Genomic DNA, 21,064 nt, shown 5'->3' with positions numbered 1-21,064 from the left:
ATTTTCACATCCTGCAGCAAAAGCGGCTAGAGCAGTCTTTCGGACTAGTTTCACATGGCTTCTTTGTTCGAAGAAAGAGCAGTCCTGGATCGTGTGAGAGGCCTTAAGACTCTAAGAGGAGGCTAGAGGGAAAGAGAGGGATGAGGGTAAAAAAAAGAGTGTTCCTCAGTATTGACATGAGCAGCTGCCGATCAATAAACATTTTATAACAACAGGAAGCTTTACTGAGTAGTTTTTGGACAACATCATACATCTATGTCACAAGAACACGGCTACACAGACTTGTTCAGAGGAACAAGTATTTTTTTTTTCATGGGATTTGTTGGTAATGAGAAAAGCACAGAATGTTGTTCCGTTTTAATATTGCCATGCCAAAGACACTGACATTAGATGCTCAGTCGTCACGGGACGGATGTGAGAAAGATGGCACACTGATTTCAGCTAAACATTTCCAAAAACAAATGAAGACAGGATCCATAGCTTCACTGCTGAGATCTTCTTTGCAGAAAGACTCTCCACAGTCCATGTTGGTGCATTTAGCTACACAGCAGCAGGAATTAGTGGGGCAGTTAGAATCAGGCAGCAGCCGAGCAGCCACAATAATGAGGCAAGTATACCTCAGGAGCCCTTCTCTTTACCAGCCTGAGCTGCGGGGAGCTTCGTGTCGCCTGCTCCTCTTTCTCCACCTCTTCAGGCTCTGGAGCTGAAGGAGCAGGAGGCGGCGAGGGTGGGGAGGACTGGGATGTCAGGGAGGCCGTAACGGAATTGGACCCAGACTCAGAAGGTGAAACAGATTGGGAGAACAACTCCTTTGAATCCCATTGGTCCGAGCCCAACACCTCATACTCAGTCATGTCAAGATCCTGTCCTGTACGGTGGGAGACGGTCAGGGGGTGGAATGAGCAACATGTAAAGCCCGTCGCCGGCCTCTTTAAGTAACTGCTGCAAGGCAGCATCCGATTTGAACCAGTGGGGATTACAAAAGTTCCTAAAATAATGTGCTATCATGTGCATTCAGTCAGAGTGGAGGCCAGATAGGTGGGAATCCATTTGTTGCAGCACAAACAAGCATAACACGCCTGCTCGTATGCATTATCCTCTGTTCGCCTCAATATTTGCATAACTTCCCCACTCAGGCTAATTTTAATCTAATGCTGCATAATTTGGTGATCGAAATGTTTTCTTATTGTCAGCAAATCCCTTGAAAAGACCAAACCAATCCTAGTAGCTTATTCTTCTGTGATAGATTTCCATGATTGTCCAAAAAAAAGTTCAATCCAAACCCACTGGCATGTTACATATACACACTATAGCGCCAAAGGAAATCATCAATCCAAACCCAACGCCCTGCTTATCCCAGTTTTACCAATCTATAATCTACAGCGACCAGCCGACTCAGGAAATGACTTGGCTTTGTCGGAGGGAAAACGAACGCTGTTATGGGTATTATTTAGTCCATCATTCCAGACTGAGCCTGACCGATATTCAAGATGACAGAGGCTATGGTAAGAATATGCTCAGACACTGACAGGAGTATTGTTTGATATAAGCGTTAGTTTAACATTCAGCTACAGATATTTCATTCCAGTGTAAATAGTTAAGTCTATATTTATCAGAAAGGAAGAATTATCATGTGAGATAAAAACAACAACAACACCTGATCACATTATAACAAGCAACTATTCCCACATGATGTTAAACTAGGAGAAAAGCCCTGCAGCTAAATGTGAGCTTTATCACAGGATGATGGGGACTGGAAGCTCTGTGAGACCTCAGCTCTTCCAAACAGGAAGGCAGGACAGAGTTTAAGGGGCCGCTCAGGAAAGCAGAGGTTCAAAAAATATCTGTCAGCCTTAGACGAACAGGAAGACAGAAATCAAGGATTATCTCACCTGCCCGGATCAATCAGGCAATGTACTACCCCGAGAACTTGTGAAATACAAAGCTGATATACTCTAAATTTCACAAAATAGTCTTCAAATGCTTGTACATCACTCCGGCCTTGCTGTATTAGGCCAGTATACTGTGTATACACACAATATAGCAGCTCTTACTATTCTAAACTAGCCAGAGTAACATGGACTCACCCTTGTTGCTCTCCGATTTGCTGCGCGTTACGGTTCTGGTCCGATGCGGTGACGCCGCCGGCTGCGTCGTCCCGGCGCCGCTGTTAACGGGGTCAGACTGGTAGGCAGACAGGTCCTGCATGCTGAAACTCCTCAGCCTGTCTGACAGAACCCCCTGGCTCTAGAGCAGACACGGTTTCATTATCAGTGTTGGTCATTTCATTATCCACAATGACCCCCCCCCCCCCCCCCCCCCCCCCGTCCATCCAAAAACAAATGCCCAGAGCTTGCATTACCTTTGTTGCAGCCATGACTGCAGCGGTGGCTGCAACGTTCAGCCCCTTTCTCCCAAAATGCACCAGTGTGTCATAGCTTTTGTCCTTCGCTTGTCCGATATACTCGTCGATGTCCTAAAGCAAAGCGCAGAGAAACGCAAACACACAGTTTTCCTGCATTGTCAAACTTGTTTCATGTTCCCAGATAACAACTCAATCTCTGACATGAAGAAGAAGGGAAAGGGGGACATTTATGAACACAATGAAATTCTTGTCTGCTGTCCCCGCAAAACACATCTTTAACGGGTAAATTGGGAAAGTAAATAAGCGCTAACAACAATTTTTGCTGTCTGGAAAAGCTGCATTGGTCTCAACAACATGCTCCTCGCCTTACACCTCAAGCCTTTCCTTGAACTGCACCAGCAGGGAGAGAGAGAAAAAAAGGGGAAAATCTGAAGAAAAGATTTTCACCTTTTCTTTTGAGGAAAGTGTCGGATGAACAAACTTCCTGTAGAGCACGCTGGAGCCTCTGGTGTACGGCGACAGCAGCCACACCACGAAGGCTATCTTTAGTTCATAGTAGAAAGGAAGCCTGCAAATGAGGGGGGGGAAATAAATCACGGAGCCATCGACGCAACAAAAGCGTCGTGAAAGTCACGATTTACAAGTCAGTGGTGCGTTTTATGCTCTGAGAACAGACAAGCGCTTTAACTGCTGTGTGTCGAGCAGCTGCGTCTTAACAAAGGTCGCTTACCAACAAAGAAACATATCTGTAAATACTTCCACGGTTGTAAAGAGGGCAAAGATTATCCAGTACATCATCCATTTCACCTGCAGGTAAAGCAACAATAAAAATATTGTTCAAGTCGCTGCACGACTGTATTCATGAGGATCATTTCACAGCTTTAATTCACAAATATACTCACATATTCTTTCACATCTTTTGACTTCACAGCCTTGTAAGACGAGTACGCAGGATATAGCGTGCCGAACACGAGTCTTAAAGACAGGGGGGGGGGGGGGGGGAATGTGACATTCAATTCTGCAGTCTAACACAATATAGTTATATATATTATAGCTAAACTGTGAGGTGAGAGGATTTGCTCTGTTGAGTTTACATGAGCTAAAATGAGGTTGCATGTGTTTTTTTTATTTTGCCGCTTTTCCTTATATTTAATTACTATTAATAATATTTCTGCCAGTCTGCAGACACCTGTGCTGCTGGGAGTCCTGATAGAGTCCTGTTCAAATGTTACAGCCAGGCAACAGCTGTGAGCGCTGACCCGATCAGATTACTGCCCCACATCACGTTGCACCTCTCAGCCCTGACTTGTTCACTGTGTGCTTTTTTGCAGCGTGGAAACACAAGGACAGTAAAAAATAAAATGTCTCATCTTTACCACTGAACCTTTTCCTTTTGGAGATCTGACCCCAATAATGACTCACATATATAAAGCAGCTTGTGACCAACCAAGGCTGGAAAAAAACTCCCAATCTAAGCACCAAGATCTTGTAATCTAAATTTAATTGCCTCACTATTTTGAGGTTGGGGCCTGTTGTTGGTATACTTCACACAATCTGCAATGGCGCTGATACTTTGTGCAGGTAAATATAGCCAGAACCTTTCAGAAATAAATACCTCCCTATTAGTGGGTATAATCTATTATCCTGCTTTTTGGGCCTGGGGGGGAAATACTGGGATATTTCGCACGAATAACTCTTGTATTGAAACCTGAGAAGGCTGACCCATCCCTTTTTGTTTTGTTTTTTTTCCCCAATATGGAACATCAACAGGGAATATAGCTCCACTCAAGGACCACTCCTGTTGTTGAGTCATTCCGCTGCTCGCTGACATTTAGGTTTGCGCCAGTAAAAGACGCTTCTGATTTCTGGTTATCGTTTCCATGCGTCGTGATAGATTATTCAGACACCTCTTTGTGTGTCTGTGTTTTTTTTGGTTACAGACAAGAATCTCTGAGCCCGATCGCGCAACAATCACACTCCAATGTGTAATCCGGAGAATTTCGAACTATAAAACAGACAAAAATACGAATACATGATGTGTCTTTTCACACTGACGTCTGCGTCTCATTAAAAACGAGAGACATTGCGGGGGCTTCTGAAGCGCGCCGCTCATGCACCATCAGTCAGCGCAAATGCGCTAAAAAAATAATAACAAACGCCAGAAACAACGCTTGTTATTTATCCTACCCCCGTGAGAGGAGAAATCACAATAAAATAGCAAAGCACGACTTACACCACAAGTCTAGAGATAATCCAGGAGACCATTGCGCTGGAAAAGGGCGACAGGACGCGCCGCCGTCTGCTGGGAGGAGTTTCCTCCAGATGACAGGCGCGTCTGGACGCAAAAAAAAACAGGCAGCAAAACGCGATGCAGAGCAAACAGTGGGGAGGACGACAGCTCTTCACCATAGATGGCGGTGTTGGACAGCTCAGGCGTCTCTGACGCGCAACAGATCCAGTGGGTTAGAATGAACCAGGAGGACCTGCTGACACGTTCCCTCCAAACCAGGAGCCCCGTCACTTTGTAATAATGTGTATTTAACACACTTTATATACACATATAGTATACCCTTGTTGAATGGAGGCATTGTTAAATTAATAAATTGTTTTTGCACTTGGAAGGTAGGAAAACAGTGGGAAAAAAAACAACTAAATAACTTCAGCAACACTTTGATGTCCACAGTGGTCCAGTGATGGAGAGGAAAGTCTCTATACTGTTGCACTAAATTGCACGTCACCACATATGTCTCATATAGAGAGCTACCGTCAACGACCAATGTGAAGATTTAACCCCTTACTTTTTCCCAATTTGGAAATTACAAATCCATTTTGAATTGCAATTGCTAAAATTAAAATATGTAATTTCAAGCGTTTCAACTGCTATCTTCAACTTCAGCTGTCCACGTTACCAGGCAACAGGAATGGTACCTTCATGAATCAAGGGACAAAATAGGAAGACCTCTTCTTCATCGACCAGACTGTCTAATTCAAGAGTTTCTGCAGTTTGGCCCATGTGGATGACGAAGGATGCTGCCCCTGGATAAAAAAAAGTTCAGAAGCAACGGCACTTTTGTGTCACCAAAACTAGATCCTCTATGTCCAGGTTTGATTTTCCAAAAGCTTATTGATGAGAGAAAATGTTTAAAATAGCATAATACAGTAAGTTCACTTGATCAATACTGGGAACAGCTATAATATTCTGAAATATATCCTCATTGTCAACCTTTGTTCTTAAAATTTTATTGACTGATTTCCCCCATTCGGACAGAAAAATTAAACACACTATTTCCACGATACACAAGTGGAAATACACAATCATGTACTTAATATCATGATATTAAGTCAAACATTTAACAAGCTGAATGTTAATGTTAAAGCAGGTTACGGTAGTGTGTGCACACTTTTTTTTATTAGCGTACTTTACATGTATGCCACATATAGAATAGGTACATGTTGACTACACAGAAAAGTAAACAAACAAAAGCGAAAACTATCCATCACCTCTAGTGTTTCAGATAATGTGGGCCGGATACATCCATCCATTACGAAACACAAACAGGACAAAGCACCGTAGGCACAGCAGGTTCTCCATACATACATTATATACACCTTCTGTTTCACTTTGGATATCATGACCTTTCTTGGGTTAAACCAACCAAAAAAAAACAAACAAGCAAAGCAAAATCTTATTTTCTTTTGGTTGAGAAAATCAAACATTCTATAAAATTTACTATAAAGACACAACCGCCATAGCACAAAATGTTAACCCCAAAATGACTTTGCTGGAATAGCAAGCAGATCAATTTAGCTCCTCAGAGCTGCCAAACGTGACTGCATTGCCTCAATGTCTTCCTCTGACTCTTCGTCCGAAGCCGCCGTGGCTCCACCAGTCTCCATTTCAGGCAGGGCATCGGTGACTTTGCTTGGCGCTTTACCAAGGGCACCTAATGAAGAAAGCAGAATCGTGAAGCAGAGGTTCAGGTATTGCTCATTTGTGGCATAATTCAATCTGGGCTGTGTTTAGATTTAAATTATTCAAAAAGGTCTATAAACCAGAAACCTTATTAAAACTTTAACTGAACAAATATCTTCACCTGCAGTGATCTCAAAGAGGATTTTGTCGACCTCCTCCTCTGCTGCTTCTTCCATCTCATCTTCATCTTCCATGCTTTCAAAGGTGTCTTCCATCATTTCTTCAATGATGCCAGCCTGAAAAAAATTAATGTGCGCACACGATTCCATGGTTTAGTACCGTTTCCTTAAACCAAATAAAATGATTGATGGAGTTTGAAGTGCTTTTGCTAACTAAACTGTAAAGAAATTGTGCCTATTTATATCGGACATTGCCACACGGACCTTCATCATCTCCTTTGACAGCTCCCTCATGCTGGCCTGGATCTCGGGGATTTTGACCAGATTCTGCATGGCTTTCATCACCTCTGTGCTTTTCTCCAAGGAACCAGCTAGACGTGACAGAGCTACAAAATGGAAATGCATTACCGGTAATTATTGATGGCGAGATAATTAAGGTCAAAGATAATAAGGGATTTATGAAACAGTCACGCCTTTGTATTACTCTCAAACTCACCAAGCTGATTCTTCATGCTGAGTAAAACAGAGTTCATCTGGGCTTTGGATGAATGAAGTTTTGTGATGGCTCGTTTTGACTGAATCATTTCCTTTGCGAGAATCACACACACGTCCCTCTGGCCCTTTTTGGCAGCATCTTTGATGGATCGCTTAACTTTTTCTTGCTCCCTTTGAATATCTGAAACAAAGGCGTTTTGTAAACTTTGTAAACTTTATAAACTTGATTTAAAATGTGTCTGATTTGTAAAGTATATGAGCTAATTATGCAGTTGTCTGTTCAAATCAGCACGCCTCAAGAATTTTTAAAAACAAAGTGCACATATTTGGTTTTTGCCTTTAGGATATTTCAATTAAAACTATTTGAGACTGCATCCTTTATCGGATTAGAACATATGAGAAGTTGGACTAATGATGAAACTACATTTGGGTTGCTAACTTATACAGACATCAGTGACTTACCTCGAATTTGTCTGTCAATCACTCTGCTTTCCTTCTTGATTTTTTTAGACCACTCACTAATCTGAAAAGATACGATGTCATAACACGACAGTCACCAAATACAATGCGTCTGTCAACGAGAATAAAACAAATGTTTTTAACTGCTAAACTTAAAGATCACAGTGACAGCTCCAGCAAAACAATAAAGGTTTGTTTACGTTGAAGCAACTCGGAGCGCTCTTGCGTTAGCTCGTTAGCTAACAACCTGCTGATTGAACAAGTCGGACTGGCTTTACTGGTCACTTAAATGGTAAATAAAGGACTCATTAAAAAACAAAACAAACAACGTCTGCGTTACAGTTAGCACGAATTAGCATCAGATTCGACAGACTAGGCTGACTACAAAACAGCTAACGCTAGCAAGATTAGCAAAAAGCACCAGAATGTGTTTCACGCAGCAGAAAAGACAGCTGCGGGTCATCGGCGGGTCAGAACTCACCAGTTCGTTCGGTGGTTTATCTTGTGATCTACCGAACAACCCCATTGTGACTTAATCGATAAATTAGCAGCTAACGTACCGGACTACAACTAGCTAGCTAGCTCGACTTCAGGGAACACTTCCTGTTCTCGTTCAGTCCATCTGGTTCTCACCGAGGAGGGGGGGACACGCGTGAAATCTCCCGGCGATGTATACATCTGAACAAATAGTGTATATATATATAATATTGAGATATATATACGTTTTATATATTGATAATATATAAAACATTGACAGGCTGAGCGGAATGTGGGTCAAAAATGTAACAATGTAGCAAAACATTGACAGGGTGAGCGACAGATGACGTACATGCATGATGACATCTCACAGCAACCAATCACATAAAGGGAACGGCTTCCCGTGGCCAATCGGGAACGTCAGGGGGCGGGTTTTGGGAGCATCACCCTGTAAGAGCCGCTGGTGATGCTCGGGTCGCCTTGGAGTGGGAGAATCCGCTCTGGACACCATTGCTGCGGGATTACTCTGAATGAGATTGCTGCGGACAGTTTGATTTACATAACAGCAAGTAATTCCGCTCGCGCACCCGCAAGGAGTGAACAAACAAACACATTTTATTTTGTGCAAATATATATAACTGTTTTTCTTTCTTTTTTGTGTGTGTGTGTGTCATAGGTGTTGAGTGCAGGCGGGGAACCTGAAGAGGTTAATTCTCGTGCAGTCATGTCAGTGGTCGGCATTGACGTGGGTTTCCAAAACTGTTACATCGCCGTGGCGAGGAGCGGCGGCATTGAAACCATTACCAATGAATACAGTGACAGATGCACGCCGTAAGTATAAATACCGACGGGAAAGATGTCTGAATGGGGTTTCGCGGTGTCGCGGCCTTTAACTTGGTTTATTCAGTGTCACCGCAGGTTGACGTTCCGGATGATCTTGCAGCAGATAATCGCCACAGTATTACGCTCTTGTTGAGCAACTTGAAGGAGAGAGGATGTCACCCTAAAAAGCATGTTTATATGCTGGCATGAGCCAATCCAAAAGATAATAAATGGGTTATATCACGTGACATTTCCCTGGTGCGTCTATTATGACCCAAAGACTATCCGAGATTGAAATATCAAAATGAAATTGATTTGTTTGCTGTAAAGCTGCCAGATATCTTCATATCTGGGTTCTTCCTTCTGGAGTACGTCTGCTGCAGCATCCGACAAACAGGGATGGAGCTGGAAACAGGAAACAGCGCTGGCACCTTGGAATGAATGGGAAAAGCAGGGAGTGTCGTTAATACCTGCCAGTATGACATGCATCCCTTAACCTTAAAACACAACTGTTGTCTGTGCCAGTCGCCTAAGGGTAGCTTTAAGGGTTGGTCATCATGACGGTACTATAGGAAAGGTGAAGTGTTCTGTTTGTGGCTCCTCCTCAGACTCCCTTGTGACATTTCTTTCATTTATATCTTCCTCTCTCTGCTCAACATGTAAATCTGTCTAATGTAGGCAGCCATATGCAATTCTGCCACAGCTTTATAACAGCAACGTTTCTATACTGCATAGCCTCCCTAATGGGGCTGGTGTGTTTGTCTTCCATCAAGGGCTTGTGTATCTTTGGCTTCCAACAACCGCACGATTGGAAATGCAGCCAAAAGCCAAGTAAGATCACGGCAGTCTTTTCTTTACCAAAACCAACATGAAACATTTTAATGATGATATTACATGTTTCTTTGACTATAATGTTAATATTTACATTCTAAAAAAATACAACTTAACAAAATGCGCTCATTATTTTCTTATTTCAGATGATATCAAACTTCAAAAACACAGTCCACGGCTTCAAAAAGCTCCACGGCAGAGCTTTTGATGACCCTGTTGTCCAAGTGGAAAAACCCAGGCTGCCTTACAGCTTGTATAAACTGTCTGATGGGAACACTGGTATTAAGGTGAAACTCTGTCCATGCTTCACGCATGCTCTTCTTCACTGCTTTGACTTTCCATGTGTGTCCACTGTGACCCCCCCCCCCCCGACAACTTTGCGGCTGCGTCACCTTTGCAGGTGCGCTATTTGGATGAGGACAAAGTCTTTACAGTTGAGCAGATCACAGGGATGCTGCTCAACAAGCTGAAGGAGACCTCGGAGAACGCTCTGAAGAAGCCGGTGGTGGACTGTGTCGTCTCTGTCAGTAATGAGAACATTCCGGGGGGGGGGGGGCATGACCACGAGTTATTTCAGTAAAATGGATTGACTTGAGCTTTTGTTTTCAGGTCCCAAGTTTTTTTACCGACGCAGAAAGACGATCAGTGTTTGACGCGACTCAGATTGCCGGCCTGAACTGTTTACGCCTCATTAATGATACTACTGCAGGTATGTGTTTGCGTACCTCTTAGAGGAAATACAGTTTGCATATAGTTTCTATAATATATTTCTATCTAAAAATAATACATGACAATAATGCACGTAATATGTGTTGTAACAAACCAATCGCATCACTGAATGTCTTTTTCCTTGAACAGTGGCTTTAGCCTATGGGATCTACAAACAGGACCTTCCTACTCCAGAAGAGAGACCAAGAAATGTGGTCTTTGTGGATTTGGGACATTCATCATTCCAGGTCTCCATCGCTGCCTTCAATAAAGGCAAACTCAAGGTTGGCATTTTCATTCCCCCCCCCCCCATCTTGATCTCTACCTAAAACTCTTAAAAAAACTCAAGCTCGATGTTGATTCTGATCGGCCAGGTCCTCGCCGCTGCCTTTGACCCGCACCTCGGTGGCCGCAATTTTGACCAGGTGCTGGTGGATTATTTCTGCGAGGAGTTTAAAGGCAAGTACAAGCTGAATGTGAAGGACAACCCAAGGGCTGTGCTGAGGTTGCATCAGGAGTGTGAGAAGCTGAAGAAGCTGATGAGCGCCAACTCCTCTGACCTCCCACTGAACATCGAGTGCTTCATGAACGACATCGACGTTTCCAGCAAAATGAACAGGTATACCGATTTTACTCGCTGATCATACATCGCTGAAGTGTAAATCTTTGAAATTATAAATGTAAGATATGACTTAACGTTCTCTCTTTAATTGGTTTAATCCACAGGGGCTACTTTGAAGACATGTGTTCTCAATATCTAATGAGAATAGAGATGCCGCTTAAAGCAGTCCTTGAACAAACAAGTATGTCCCTCAGATTTGGTGTCCTGTTTTAAAGGTTATGCTTGGGACGTCAGAGGAGGTGGAAGTCACTGGCTTGAACACCTAAAACGGGAATGAGCTGTGGCCTGATTGACTCCACAAATAGACCCAAGGAATCTGAGCTATCATGTTTTACCTATCTTTTAAAGAAAGGTGAAGCAAATTGGTCACTGCAATCCATCGAGACCAGGCTCTGAAACATGGATCTGTGAGAAGCTCAGAGAAGCTCATTGGAGGTCAAGCCAAACATCATTTGATTGGTGGCCTCATCACTTGAATTTTTACCAACAATTCCTACCTTGAAGCCTTTAAAAAAAAAAAATGCATGTTCACCACTGGTTCTTTCATAATTTGTTCTTCCTTTACTGGTTTCCCAGTCTAAAGATGGACCATGTTGCAAGATATTTTGCCTCTCACTCTGAATAAGGGATGCGGTCCAAGAAAGAAGAAGTCCGGTCTCATTTGTATTTTTTGTTGCAGAGCTGAGCCGGGATGACATCTACGCGGTGGAGGTCGTCGGGGGAGCCACGAGGATCCCAGCTGTCAAAGAGAAGATCAGCAAGTTTTTCTGCAAAGACGTTAGCACCACGCTCAACGCAGACGAGGCCGTTGCCAGAGGCTGTGCACTTCAGGTGTTGATCAGATTTGGCTTGCTCGATTAAACATTCTTCAGTGTGTCAAATATAATGCTGTGTGTGTGTGTGCGTGTTCACTTTCTGGGTGTAGTGTGCAATCTTGTCCCCAGCATTTAAAGTGCGTGAATTCTCCATCACCGATGTGGTTCCCTTTCCCATAACTCTTCGCTGGAAATCACCGACGGAGGATGGGCTGGGGTGAGGGTCTCAAAAATAAGGCCGTAAATCAAGACGCCGCACCCCTCCCCTGAAGTCTTTTCACCGCACGGTGAATCAAACGGACTCGACTGCTTCAGCGGTTTTCTCATGTTGCTTTTTTTTTTGGTCACAGAGAGTGTCAGGTGTTCAGCAAGAATCACGCTGCTCCGTATTCCAAAGTGATCACCTTTCATAAGAAGGAACCCTTTGACCTTGAAGCATTCTACAGTAACCCTCAAGAGCTCCCCTATCCAGACCACAGGATAGGTAGCGGCTCTTGTCCTATCAACCTTGCGTAATGTGCCTCTTAACTGTAAAGAGAATGCAACCCTTGGAACAGATCAGTCATTTTGTTTTCATCTGCCACACCAGGATGCTTTTCTGTCCAGAATGTGCTTCCCCAGCCAGATGGAGACGGCTCCAAAGTGAAGGTTAAAGTGCGCGTCAACGTCCACGGCATCTTCAGTGTGTCCAGCGCCTCTCTGGTCGAGAAGCAGAAAGGAGAGGGAGACGAAATGCAAATAGTCTTAGAGCCAGCGGTGCAGAATGAAGACAAGGCAGACGATCAGGTGAGATGATTTGCCCTCAGCCGTTATTGGATGGAATCTGAAAAGGTATTGCTTGTGATGGAAGCTACCTAAAAATTTTCATTGTTGTAATCAGGTTTAGAACAATTATCCTGTTTATTATTAGGTCCTATTCTACCGAATGCAAGTTAACTTCTATTTCTTTTGTAGTTATGAATCAGATATGATAAAACATATCTAAATATCTTTGTTGGAAATACTTTTTCATAGCTTTTTGTGTCTCAGACCAAAATGCAGGTGGACCAAGAAGGTCAAATCCAAGGAGACCATCAGAATGAGGACAGCAGTTCTAGTAGTAAGGTCAGTTGGGCGTTGGCGTCATGTATTTGTGATGTTGATGAGGAAGTTCATACTCAAACATGAAGGCACACGTGTCCCACTCTCTCTGGACACCCAAAAGGTGAACTCTATAAAAGGAGAGGAAATTAAACAAGCTGAATAAATGTGAACAAATCCTTAACATTGACACTGAGTACAAATGTTTGTCCCTCCACACTGTATTGATGTGACGGTGAGATGCAGAGTTCCTCATCATCTGTCCAGACAAAAACGATTTGTTCTTCAAGCGGTTTTACTCACTTTGTTGTAAAATAAAGTGTTTTTATGCAAATGCAGGAAAACCGTTGCCTTGTAAATGGCTTCTGAATTGTGCTTTTCCGCTTTACACATCCAGGAGGGGATGGTTGTGGAAAGGCAGGACCAAGCGGCAGGTGGGAGCAAGGTCAAAGCCAAGATGAAAAGTATTGATCTGCCCATCATTGCAAACGTTCGACAGCTTGACGGCGATATCCTTAGCGACTTTGTGGCGTATGAGGTGAGTGCTCTCTGCTCGTCTTTGTGGGAGGTGAGCCATGGCTTGATGGATGTGCTGATTGCCTGAGCACAAGTGTGTGTGTGTGTGTGGAGTGTGTGTGCTTGATATGTCATGGACTTGGTGTGGCTGTCACAGTGTTGACATGAACAATAATATGAGCTCCTTCAAGAGTTTCAAAATATTTATTAACAAAAAATCTTTTTTAAGTATTGCATATTGGCTAAATATTATTCAAATAATTTCCTGATATAAACTCAACAAAAGCTTTGCCACAGTCAATCAGTTAGTCAAACCAAGAACTGATGCTTTACCTTTTCAATTGGATCACATTATAATATTAGGTATTGGTGTTATTATTAGCTTACAGGTGACATATTTTACAGATTTTTCTTGTCTTGCAGCATCAAATGATTGTCCAGGATAAGCTGGTGAAAGAGCGGAATGATGCCAAAAATGCTGTTGAAGAATACGTATACGATCTGCGGGACAAACTCTGTGGCTTGTACGAAAGGTACATCACAGAAGAGGTGAGTACTGCTTTCTTCATCGCTATTGAGGGGGGAGCATTTGGTTGAGAAGACATGGCAAATGATTTACCACTTCTGCTGTGCGTCCATTCAAATCAGGACAATAATCAGCTGACAATGATGCTGGAGGAAACGGAGAACTGGCTCTATGAGGAAGGAGAGGATCAGCCCAAACAAGTTTATGAGGAGAAGCTTGATGCACTCAAGGTTTGTTCAGTTTCCCCAAAAAGCTCTGTCAACATACTGAGGCTTTATAAAGGGTTTCGATGTAAGAATTGTCAACATGAACTTAAATAAATGAAATATTCCAGAGCTTGGGTCAACCCATTCAGGATCGGCACAGAGAGCACGAGGACAGGCCGAGGGCATTTGAAGAGTTTGGAAAGAAACTCCAACTTTACTTGAACGTTTTGGATTCTTATAAAAAGAAGGTACATCCTTCTTGACCTCCTTTCATTAAAAAAAAAAGAAAATACTTCTTTATAGTGTTAATATTTGTAGGATTTGCTTTCCTTTGGATTTGACATGCTTTTGGTAATTTTCTTCCAACAATGTATTTTCCAGGATGAGCGATTCCTGCATTTGAGCATAGAGGAAATGAGTACTGTGGAGCGATGTGTGCGTGAAAGCATGGGCTGGCTCCACAGCACGATGAATGCACAGAGCAAACTCGGCATGACTCAGGACCCCGTCATTAAAGTAGCAGACGTCATTGCAAAAATACAGGTATGAGATTTGATCATCATCATCAGAGGGAGAGATCTGCTAAATGTTGTTTGCCAACACATTCTAAACTTCTGTCTCGGCAGGAATTCGAGGATGCATGTAATCCAGTGATCAACAGGCCACGGCCCAGAGTGGAGGAGGCCCCCGAGGCCATTGATCCAAGCAGTGGAGCTCGTAACGGCTCAACAACCAAACAAGCAGCAGAAGGGAGTGGAGACACAAAGGGAAGCCAGCAGGCAGTGCCTGGTACCAAGGCAATGGAGATGGACTGAGATCGGTGTCTGAGTCATCAGCACATTTATGATCAGTGATCATCTTCACCGGTCTCTTTCATGGACTTGTTTTTGTTTGTGCCCCTCCTACCCTCCCCAGGGGGACCCGACCTTTTGAGGACTTTGCATATAAACCCCTTTTCCATTCTGTTTGACAGTAATGTGCTTTCCCCATATCATACGGTAAAGACACATTCCTTGTGTCTCATAAATGGCTAGTCTAGTCTGAAGTAAATCAAAGCACTCTAAAAATAAATGAGTAGTACTGTTAAAACTGTTGCTATTGTGGAAATGTTAGTTTGAATGCAATAATATATATTTATATTTAAGAGAAGTTAAGTCTGTGTTTAGAAATTGTAAATACTATTTTAGTAAATAAAAGCAGCTAATTTTACATAAAGAACATATTCCTAGTACAATGGCAATGCTCAGTAAACTTAGACCTCTTAAGTGATTAGTTGGCTATTACATTTTTCTTTGTTTTCTTGCATTTTTCCCTTCTTGGATTTAAATAATGCAAAAATAAATGAATTTGTTCGTAAGACAAAATGCATTTCATGTGATTGTTGATTTACATTTTTTTTTTAGCAGATGATTGTCTTAAGTTTTGGGATGAGGTTGAGACATCCACGGATGAGTTCTCGCATTTAATTCTCTTTCAAAATAAAATAAAATGCGCGCACAAAGGCACACGCACACGCACACAGAGCGGGATCCGCACACGGGGCGTGGAGTAGTTCTCCTGTGACGCAGCCTGATGACGTAGGCAGGCGGAGTAACGGGCGGAAAATTTAAAATGAAGGAAATGGCGAGGTTTTGGAGGGCGACGCGAGAAGGTTTATTTACTGTACGAGCAAACCCGTAATGCGGAGAATCGATGCAGACGGCTGAGCGGGGAGGATCACCACGAAGCTGCACCCGAGGGAGGGAAGAGGCCCGGCGGACACGATGAGCACCTCGATCGGCGACAGAATCGAGGTGAGCCCTTTTGTCATGCTAACGCCCACGAGCTAACGTAAAGCTAGCTCGCTTTAGTTCGCTGATGTTACCCACATTTAGGACGGCCGCGCACGAACTCTGACCCCAAAACACAAAGTGTTTAAAGCATTAAACGCTGAACTATATAACAATGTAATAGTGCAGGGAACGACTTTTGATTAGCAAGTCATTTAGCATTAGCGCATTGTGTCGTGTGTTGTGTGTTGCTGATAATTTGCTTCATTTGTATTGCAGTCTAAAAAAACATCGCTATTATTATTATTTATTATTTTTATTATTGTTGTTAGATGTTGTTAGTTGTACTAGTACTACTAGTAGTAGCAGTAATTGAAGTAGTCTTGACAGTTTTTAAAGGGTGGCGTTGACGATGAGGCGTCGCGGCTTCCGTAGCTCGGCGCCCAGCCTCGCCGAGGCTCTCCAGAGGGCGAAGCTTTGTTGTTGTTGTTGTCGTCTCCTCCGCGTCTGTTTGGTCTCCGGCGGGTTGCTCGGAAGCGGCTACTCGCGGTCCTCGTTAGCGGGAGTCGAGCCGGGATAATTGAAGGTTTCGGTTGGCCAGATGACAGCGTCAGGTGTTTGAGGCTGGCGTGGCAGTTAGCGTCTGTTGTGGACGGATGTCTCCTGGGTGAAGGCGACAGATGCCGGCTCCGTCGCCTCCACCACATCCAGCATGAACCGAGTCTTCCAAAACCTTTCTGCCCGTGCGAGAGGCAGAAGCGATGAGGAGAAAAGCGTGTTTAGCTGTCAGGAGCTCAGGATAGAGGTATTATACCCTCGTAGATCCGAGATGGGATCAGAATCAAAGAAATCACTTTCATTTTTTTGGTTTCTTTTGTAGGATTTCCAAGTCCTGACTCTCCTTGGCAAAGGATCTTTTGCATGTGTTTACCGGGCAAAGTCGCTGAAGACTGGCCTCGAGGTCGCCATCAAAACGGTGAGAATCTTTCACTTTGCTTCATCTTATGTGGTAATTATACATAACATGCTTCACCTATGATATAGACCAGTATTCAGTGTGGCTGAGTATGTTCAAATAATAGGTCTTAGCCGTCTCCCAGGGGGCTTCACTCGGTCCCTGGAGAGTCCACCGATGAGGTCTGGATATTTAACGGTCCTCCTGAGAGACAGATTGACTATTAACCGCTAGACCCAGCCGCCGCCGCGCCGTCGGTGATGCTCTAAAATGGTAGGTGTATAATTATCTGTTCTTCTTATCCAAAGATTGACAAAAAAGCGATGCACAAGGCTGGCATGGTGCAGCGCGTGACAAACGAGGTGGAGATCCAGTGTCGACTGAAACATCCTTCGATACTCGAGGTAAAACTGTGGTTGACTAACCTTTTACTGCGTTTACATTCGATCAAGTTTAGGCTTCGGCATCAGTTTACGCAGATTCAGGCAGGCTCTTGCTTTCGCATTCACATTCTTGTGTCTAAATCTCAGCTGTACAACTACTTTGAGGACAGCAACTATGTCTACTTGGTGTTGGAGATGTGCCACAACGGCGAAATGAGTCGGTACATTAAAGAGCGGAAGATTCCTTTCTCCGAGGATGAAGGTCGGGCAAAAAACGATAAAAAAAGCTGAGTTGCATTTAAAGTTTAAGTGGATTCGATCTGAAAATGTTTTTTTTTTTTTGGGGGGGGTCCACAGCGAGACACTTCATGCATCAGATAGTGAAAGGGATGCTGTATCTGCACACACACGGCATCTTGCATCGAGACCTGACCCTGTCAAACCTTCTGCTGACCAGCAGCGTGAACATTAAGATCGCAGACTTCGGCCTGGCCACTCAGCTCAAGCTCCCCAATGAGAAGCACTTCACCATGTGCGGGACGCCCAACTACATCTCTCCCGAGGTGGCCACCCGCAGCGCTCACGGCCTCGAGTCGGACGTCTGGTCTCTGGGCTGCATGTTCTACGCCTTCCTGATGGGGCGCCCCCCGTTTGACACCGACACGGTCAGGCACACCCTGTCCAAAGTGGTGCTCGGGGAGTACGAGATGCCCGGCCACGTTTCTCTGGAGGCTCAGGACCTCATCCATCAGCTGCTGCAGAGGGACCCCGCCCAGCGGCCCAGCCTCTCTGCCGTGCTGGACCACCCGTTTATGACCCAGAGCCTGCTGGGTCGGGCCAAGGAGCTGGCGCTGGGGGAGGAAGGGTCCATAGACAGCGGCATCGCCACCATCTCCACAGCCTGCACTTCCTCCACCTCAGCCAGCAGCGGCAGCCGCCTCCAGAGGAGGACCAGGAACGTGATTGGCTCCGCCCTTCCTAATCGCATGGCGCCTATTCACAGTTTTACTCATCACCCCAGCAGCAGCAGCGCCTGTTACGAGGACAGGGACCAATGGCAGCAGAATCCGATGGATCGATTTCACAGGGAGGGCAGAGGTCGGGTGGGTCCCGCTGGAGAGAGTGGGCCACCGCATTCCCGGTACCTGAGGAGGGCGCACTCTTCGGATCGCTCCAGCACTTCTGTTTCAAGCCCCACCGAGCTGGGGCGGTGCCACTCGGAGGAGACCTTGACCAGGTTAGGGGGACCGGTCTTACCCATGTCCTCGACTCCGCAGCCGTATTCAGAGCACGGGCGGCTCCCTTCTCCGCCCATCAAACAGTCGGCACAGTAAGAAACGAGCGTCTGGTCACGTAGCTTCTGTTTGTCGTGCTCATTTATTGGGACTGACAGATTGGACTTCCCGTTTCAGTTCTGGCTACTCGTTTCCTCCGAATCTGCAGTTTCAAGACATGGAGGGAGTTACAAACTGGCTCAATAATGAGGGTAATTCTTTAACTTTTTCTCAGTCCTTTTATTAATCTGCAAAAAAAAATGTATTCAGATTTAAAATTTAGTGAAATAATATTTTCTTATTTACAGATTTCTGTGTAGATGTCAAGCCGCTCTATAATTAAAATAAAAACTACTTTACATGATAATTAAAAAAACAAACAAACATCCTTTTCTTCGTCAGCCTCTGGACACAGGCCCGCCGACCACAGCGCTCACAGCGCTCACAGCAGCAGCAGCCAAGAACCCTTAGGCTTTCACAGCTGCCGACCGGACCAGCCCGCGGGCCACGGAGCGAATCGTCACCACAACCAGAACCACGTGCTCCACCACGCCGACTCGCACAGGGAGAACGTACCCACAGCAGAGATTCATCCTCCGTACGGCAGAGAGATAAAAGTCCCTTCAGCTCATCCCAGCTTCGACAAGGAGAGGAAGACGCTCCGAGACATCGTCCCGCCTCTGTGCACGTTCAGACTGAAGCCCATCAGACAGAAGACCAAGAATGCTGTTGTGAGATACCTCTTACATTCTACGGTTGAAATACTTTGTTTAATGTGCGATTGTTGGTGTGTAATGTTTTGCGTTTCCTACAGGTGAGCATCTTGGACACGGGTGAAGTGTGTATGGAGTTGCTAAAAGGCCTCGGTGGTCAAGAGAGGGTCAAAGAAGTCCTGCGGATTTCCTGCGACGGCTCAATGGTGAGTTCACCGTGTTGCACGTCGCAGTGCGTGTCGTGTTACAACACCGTGCAGGTGTCAGGATGTTCTCATCATCTCTTCCAGGTGACAATTTACCAACCTAATGATGGGAAGGGTTTTCCCATCCATGACTGTCCTCCTGCTCCTCCGGAAGACATTCTGATTTGTAGCTACGGAGATCTTCCAGGTACTCTTATCGATGCGTCCTAGTCCGTACCATGCAAAGTAAGATTAGACTTTTATATGCATTAATTTTGTTGTTGTTGCAGAACAATACTGGAAGAAGTACCAGTATGCATCCAAGTTTGTGCAGCTTGTGAAGTCAAAGACTCCCAAAGTGACCCTTTACACCAAGTACGCGAAGGCGATGCTAATGGAAAACTCTCCCAACGCAGACGTGGAAGTTTGCTTTTTTGACGGTGAGACCAAAAGGTTTTTTGTTAAACTCCTGACCCCTCTGAAGAAGAGTTCAAACGTAATGCCTCGTGAATGCTTCCCGTCGCGCAGGAGCGAAGACCCACAAGACGTCTGAGCTGGTGCGAGTGGTGGAGAAGAGTGGGAAGTCATACACGGTGAAGGGCGAGGTGGGGCTGAACGGTCTGAGCCCGGAGAGCCGGCTGTACGTGGAGCTGTCTGACGAGGGCCACAGCATGTGTCTGTCGCTGGAGGCCGCCATCGCAGCAGAGGAGCAGCGCAGCGCCAAGAACGTCCCTTTCTTCCCCATAACTATCGGCAGGTGAGACCAAAGTCATTTAAATATATATGTATATTCTTGTCTTTCCCTTGCATTGATGGTTTTGTCTGCCACGCCTCCCAGGAGACCTGCGAACCCAGAATCCCAATGCTCATCGTCCCTGCCCGCCCACCCTGCACCCACTGATGCAGCTTCACCTCTGCAAATCACTCCATCCGTGAGTTACACTCCAGGATGCGTGAAGAGCTTATCGCTAGCATTAGCATTTGTAGTTTTTTACAGCAGCGGTTTGCTCAGCAGCTTGCATGTAGATGTAGTGTGCATTGCTTTTGTCCGCTTGGAATCTGAACTATGATGGGGAATTGTCTTTTGATTGCTTATATATCCTTTATTTCCAGATGATTTCTTACAGCGGGTCTGATTTCACCACAGCCAGCCTGAGTAAGAAAAGCTCCCCGCTGCGACCGGACCTAGTTCAAAGCACGGGGAAAGTTGTCAAGTCCATATTTGTGCCGAACGTTGGGTGGGCATCCCAGGTAAATCAAAGTCAGCTAATATTCCATTAACGGCGCCGTGAATCGTGTTTACGCTGAAAACATTAAGCCTGTGTTTTGCACGCCTAGCTGACCAGCGGCGAGGTGTGGGTGCAGTTCAACGACGGGTCTCAGCTGGTGGTTCAGGCAGGCGTTTCCTGCATCGCCTACACCTCTTCAGAGGGGAGGATCACCAGGTACGGAACGCTGTTAGCTAAACGCTCTGGCTCGTTTAGCAGCAGAGCCGCGGACGCGACCGGTTCTCACCGGGATCTGATTTCTTCACAGGTACAAGGAGAACGAGAAGTTGCCAGAGCACGTCAAGGAGAAGCTGCACTGTCTGTCCACCATCCTCGGACTGTTGGCCAACCCGACGGCACATCACCGACAGCCTCACTGAGGGCATTTCAAAGAACAGCAGAGGGTGCCGGAACACAAAGTAGCACTAGAAGGCTTTAGACTGTCTTTTGTCTGGTTACCTTGTAAATATGTTGTGTTGTTTTTTTTTTTTTAAATGTACAGA

General features: G+C 44.9%; 4 protein-coding genes across 4 annotated transcripts; 2 read left to right on the top strand and 2 right to left on the bottom strand.

Moving 5' to 3' along the window:
• Positions 1–47: 47 nt before the first annotated feature.
• On the bottom strand, positions 48–4,659 carry reep1 (receptor accessory protein 1). Its single transcript, XM_068751608.1, has 8 exons — positions 4,599–4,659; positions 3,268–3,340; positions 3,096–3,172; positions 2,813–2,933; positions 2,363–2,476; positions 2,088–2,247; positions 618–868; positions 48–122 (listed from the first exon to the last, which is right to left on the bottom strand). The coding sequence occupies exons 1-8, from the start codon at positions 4,628–4,630 to the stop codon at positions 51–53; spliced, it is 900 nt and encodes a 299-aa protein (XP_068607709.1). The 5' UTR covers positions 4,631–4,659; the 3' UTR covers positions 48–50.
• Positions 4,660–5,595: 936 nt separating this feature from the next.
• On the bottom strand, positions 5,596–8,033 carry chmp3 (charged multivesicular body protein 3). Its single transcript, XM_068751915.1, has 6 exons — positions 7,893–8,033; positions 7,415–7,475; positions 6,954–7,133; positions 6,722–6,843; positions 6,460–6,574; positions 5,596–6,309 (listed from the first exon to the last, which is right to left on the bottom strand). Exons 1-6 carry the CDS (start codon positions 7,935–7,937, stop codon positions 6,170–6,172), a joined length of 663 nt encoding a protein of 220 aa, XP_068608016.1. The 5' UTR covers positions 7,938–8,033; the 3' UTR covers positions 5,596–6,169.
• Positions 8,034–8,612: 579 nt separating this feature from the next.
• On the top strand, positions 8,613–14,829 carry hspa4l (heat shock protein 4 like). Its single transcript, XM_068751546.1, has 19 exons — positions 8,613–8,719; positions 9,484–9,541; positions 9,688–9,828; positions 9,942–10,064; positions 10,151–10,250; positions 10,400–10,533; positions 10,624–10,868; positions 10,976–11,052; positions 11,551–11,702; positions 11,797–11,903; positions 12,037–12,170; positions 12,276–12,472; positions 12,716–12,790; positions 13,164–13,304; positions 13,706–13,831; positions 13,931–14,038; positions 14,143–14,262; positions 14,396–14,557; positions 14,641–14,829. The coding sequence occupies exons 1-19, from the start codon at positions 8,613–8,615 to the stop codon at positions 14,827–14,829; spliced, it is 2,496 nt and encodes an 831-aa protein (XP_068607647.1).
• Positions 14,830–15,777: 948 nt separating this feature from the next.
• Positions 15,778–20,941, top strand: plk4 (polo-like kinase 4 (Drosophila)). Its single transcript, XM_068752199.1, has 15 exons — positions 15,778–15,807; positions 16,664–16,759; positions 17,047–17,142; positions 17,269–17,383; positions 17,479–18,451; positions 18,534–18,607; positions 18,798–19,126; positions 19,210–19,314; positions 19,399–19,501; positions 19,584–19,733; positions 19,822–20,050; positions 20,132–20,225; positions 20,407–20,544; positions 20,632–20,738; positions 20,830–20,941. The coding sequence occupies exons 1-15, from the start codon at positions 15,778–15,780 to the stop codon at positions 20,939–20,941; spliced, it is 2,751 nt and encodes a 916-aa protein (XP_068608300.1).
• The last annotated feature ends 123 nt before the right edge of the window (positions 20,942–21,064 follow it).

This window comes from Brachionichthys hirsutus, chromosome 18 (assembly GCF_040956055.1).
Source record: "Brachionichthys hirsutus isolate HB-005 chromosome 18, CSIRO-AGI_Bhir_v1, whole genome shotgun sequence".
Classification (NCBI taxonomy): Eukaryota; Metazoa; Chordata; class Actinopteri; order Lophiiformes; family Brachionichthyidae; genus Brachionichthys; species Brachionichthys hirsutus.
Note: the sequence above shows the minus strand (reverse complement) of the source record. Positions and strands in the feature narration are given on the sequence as shown.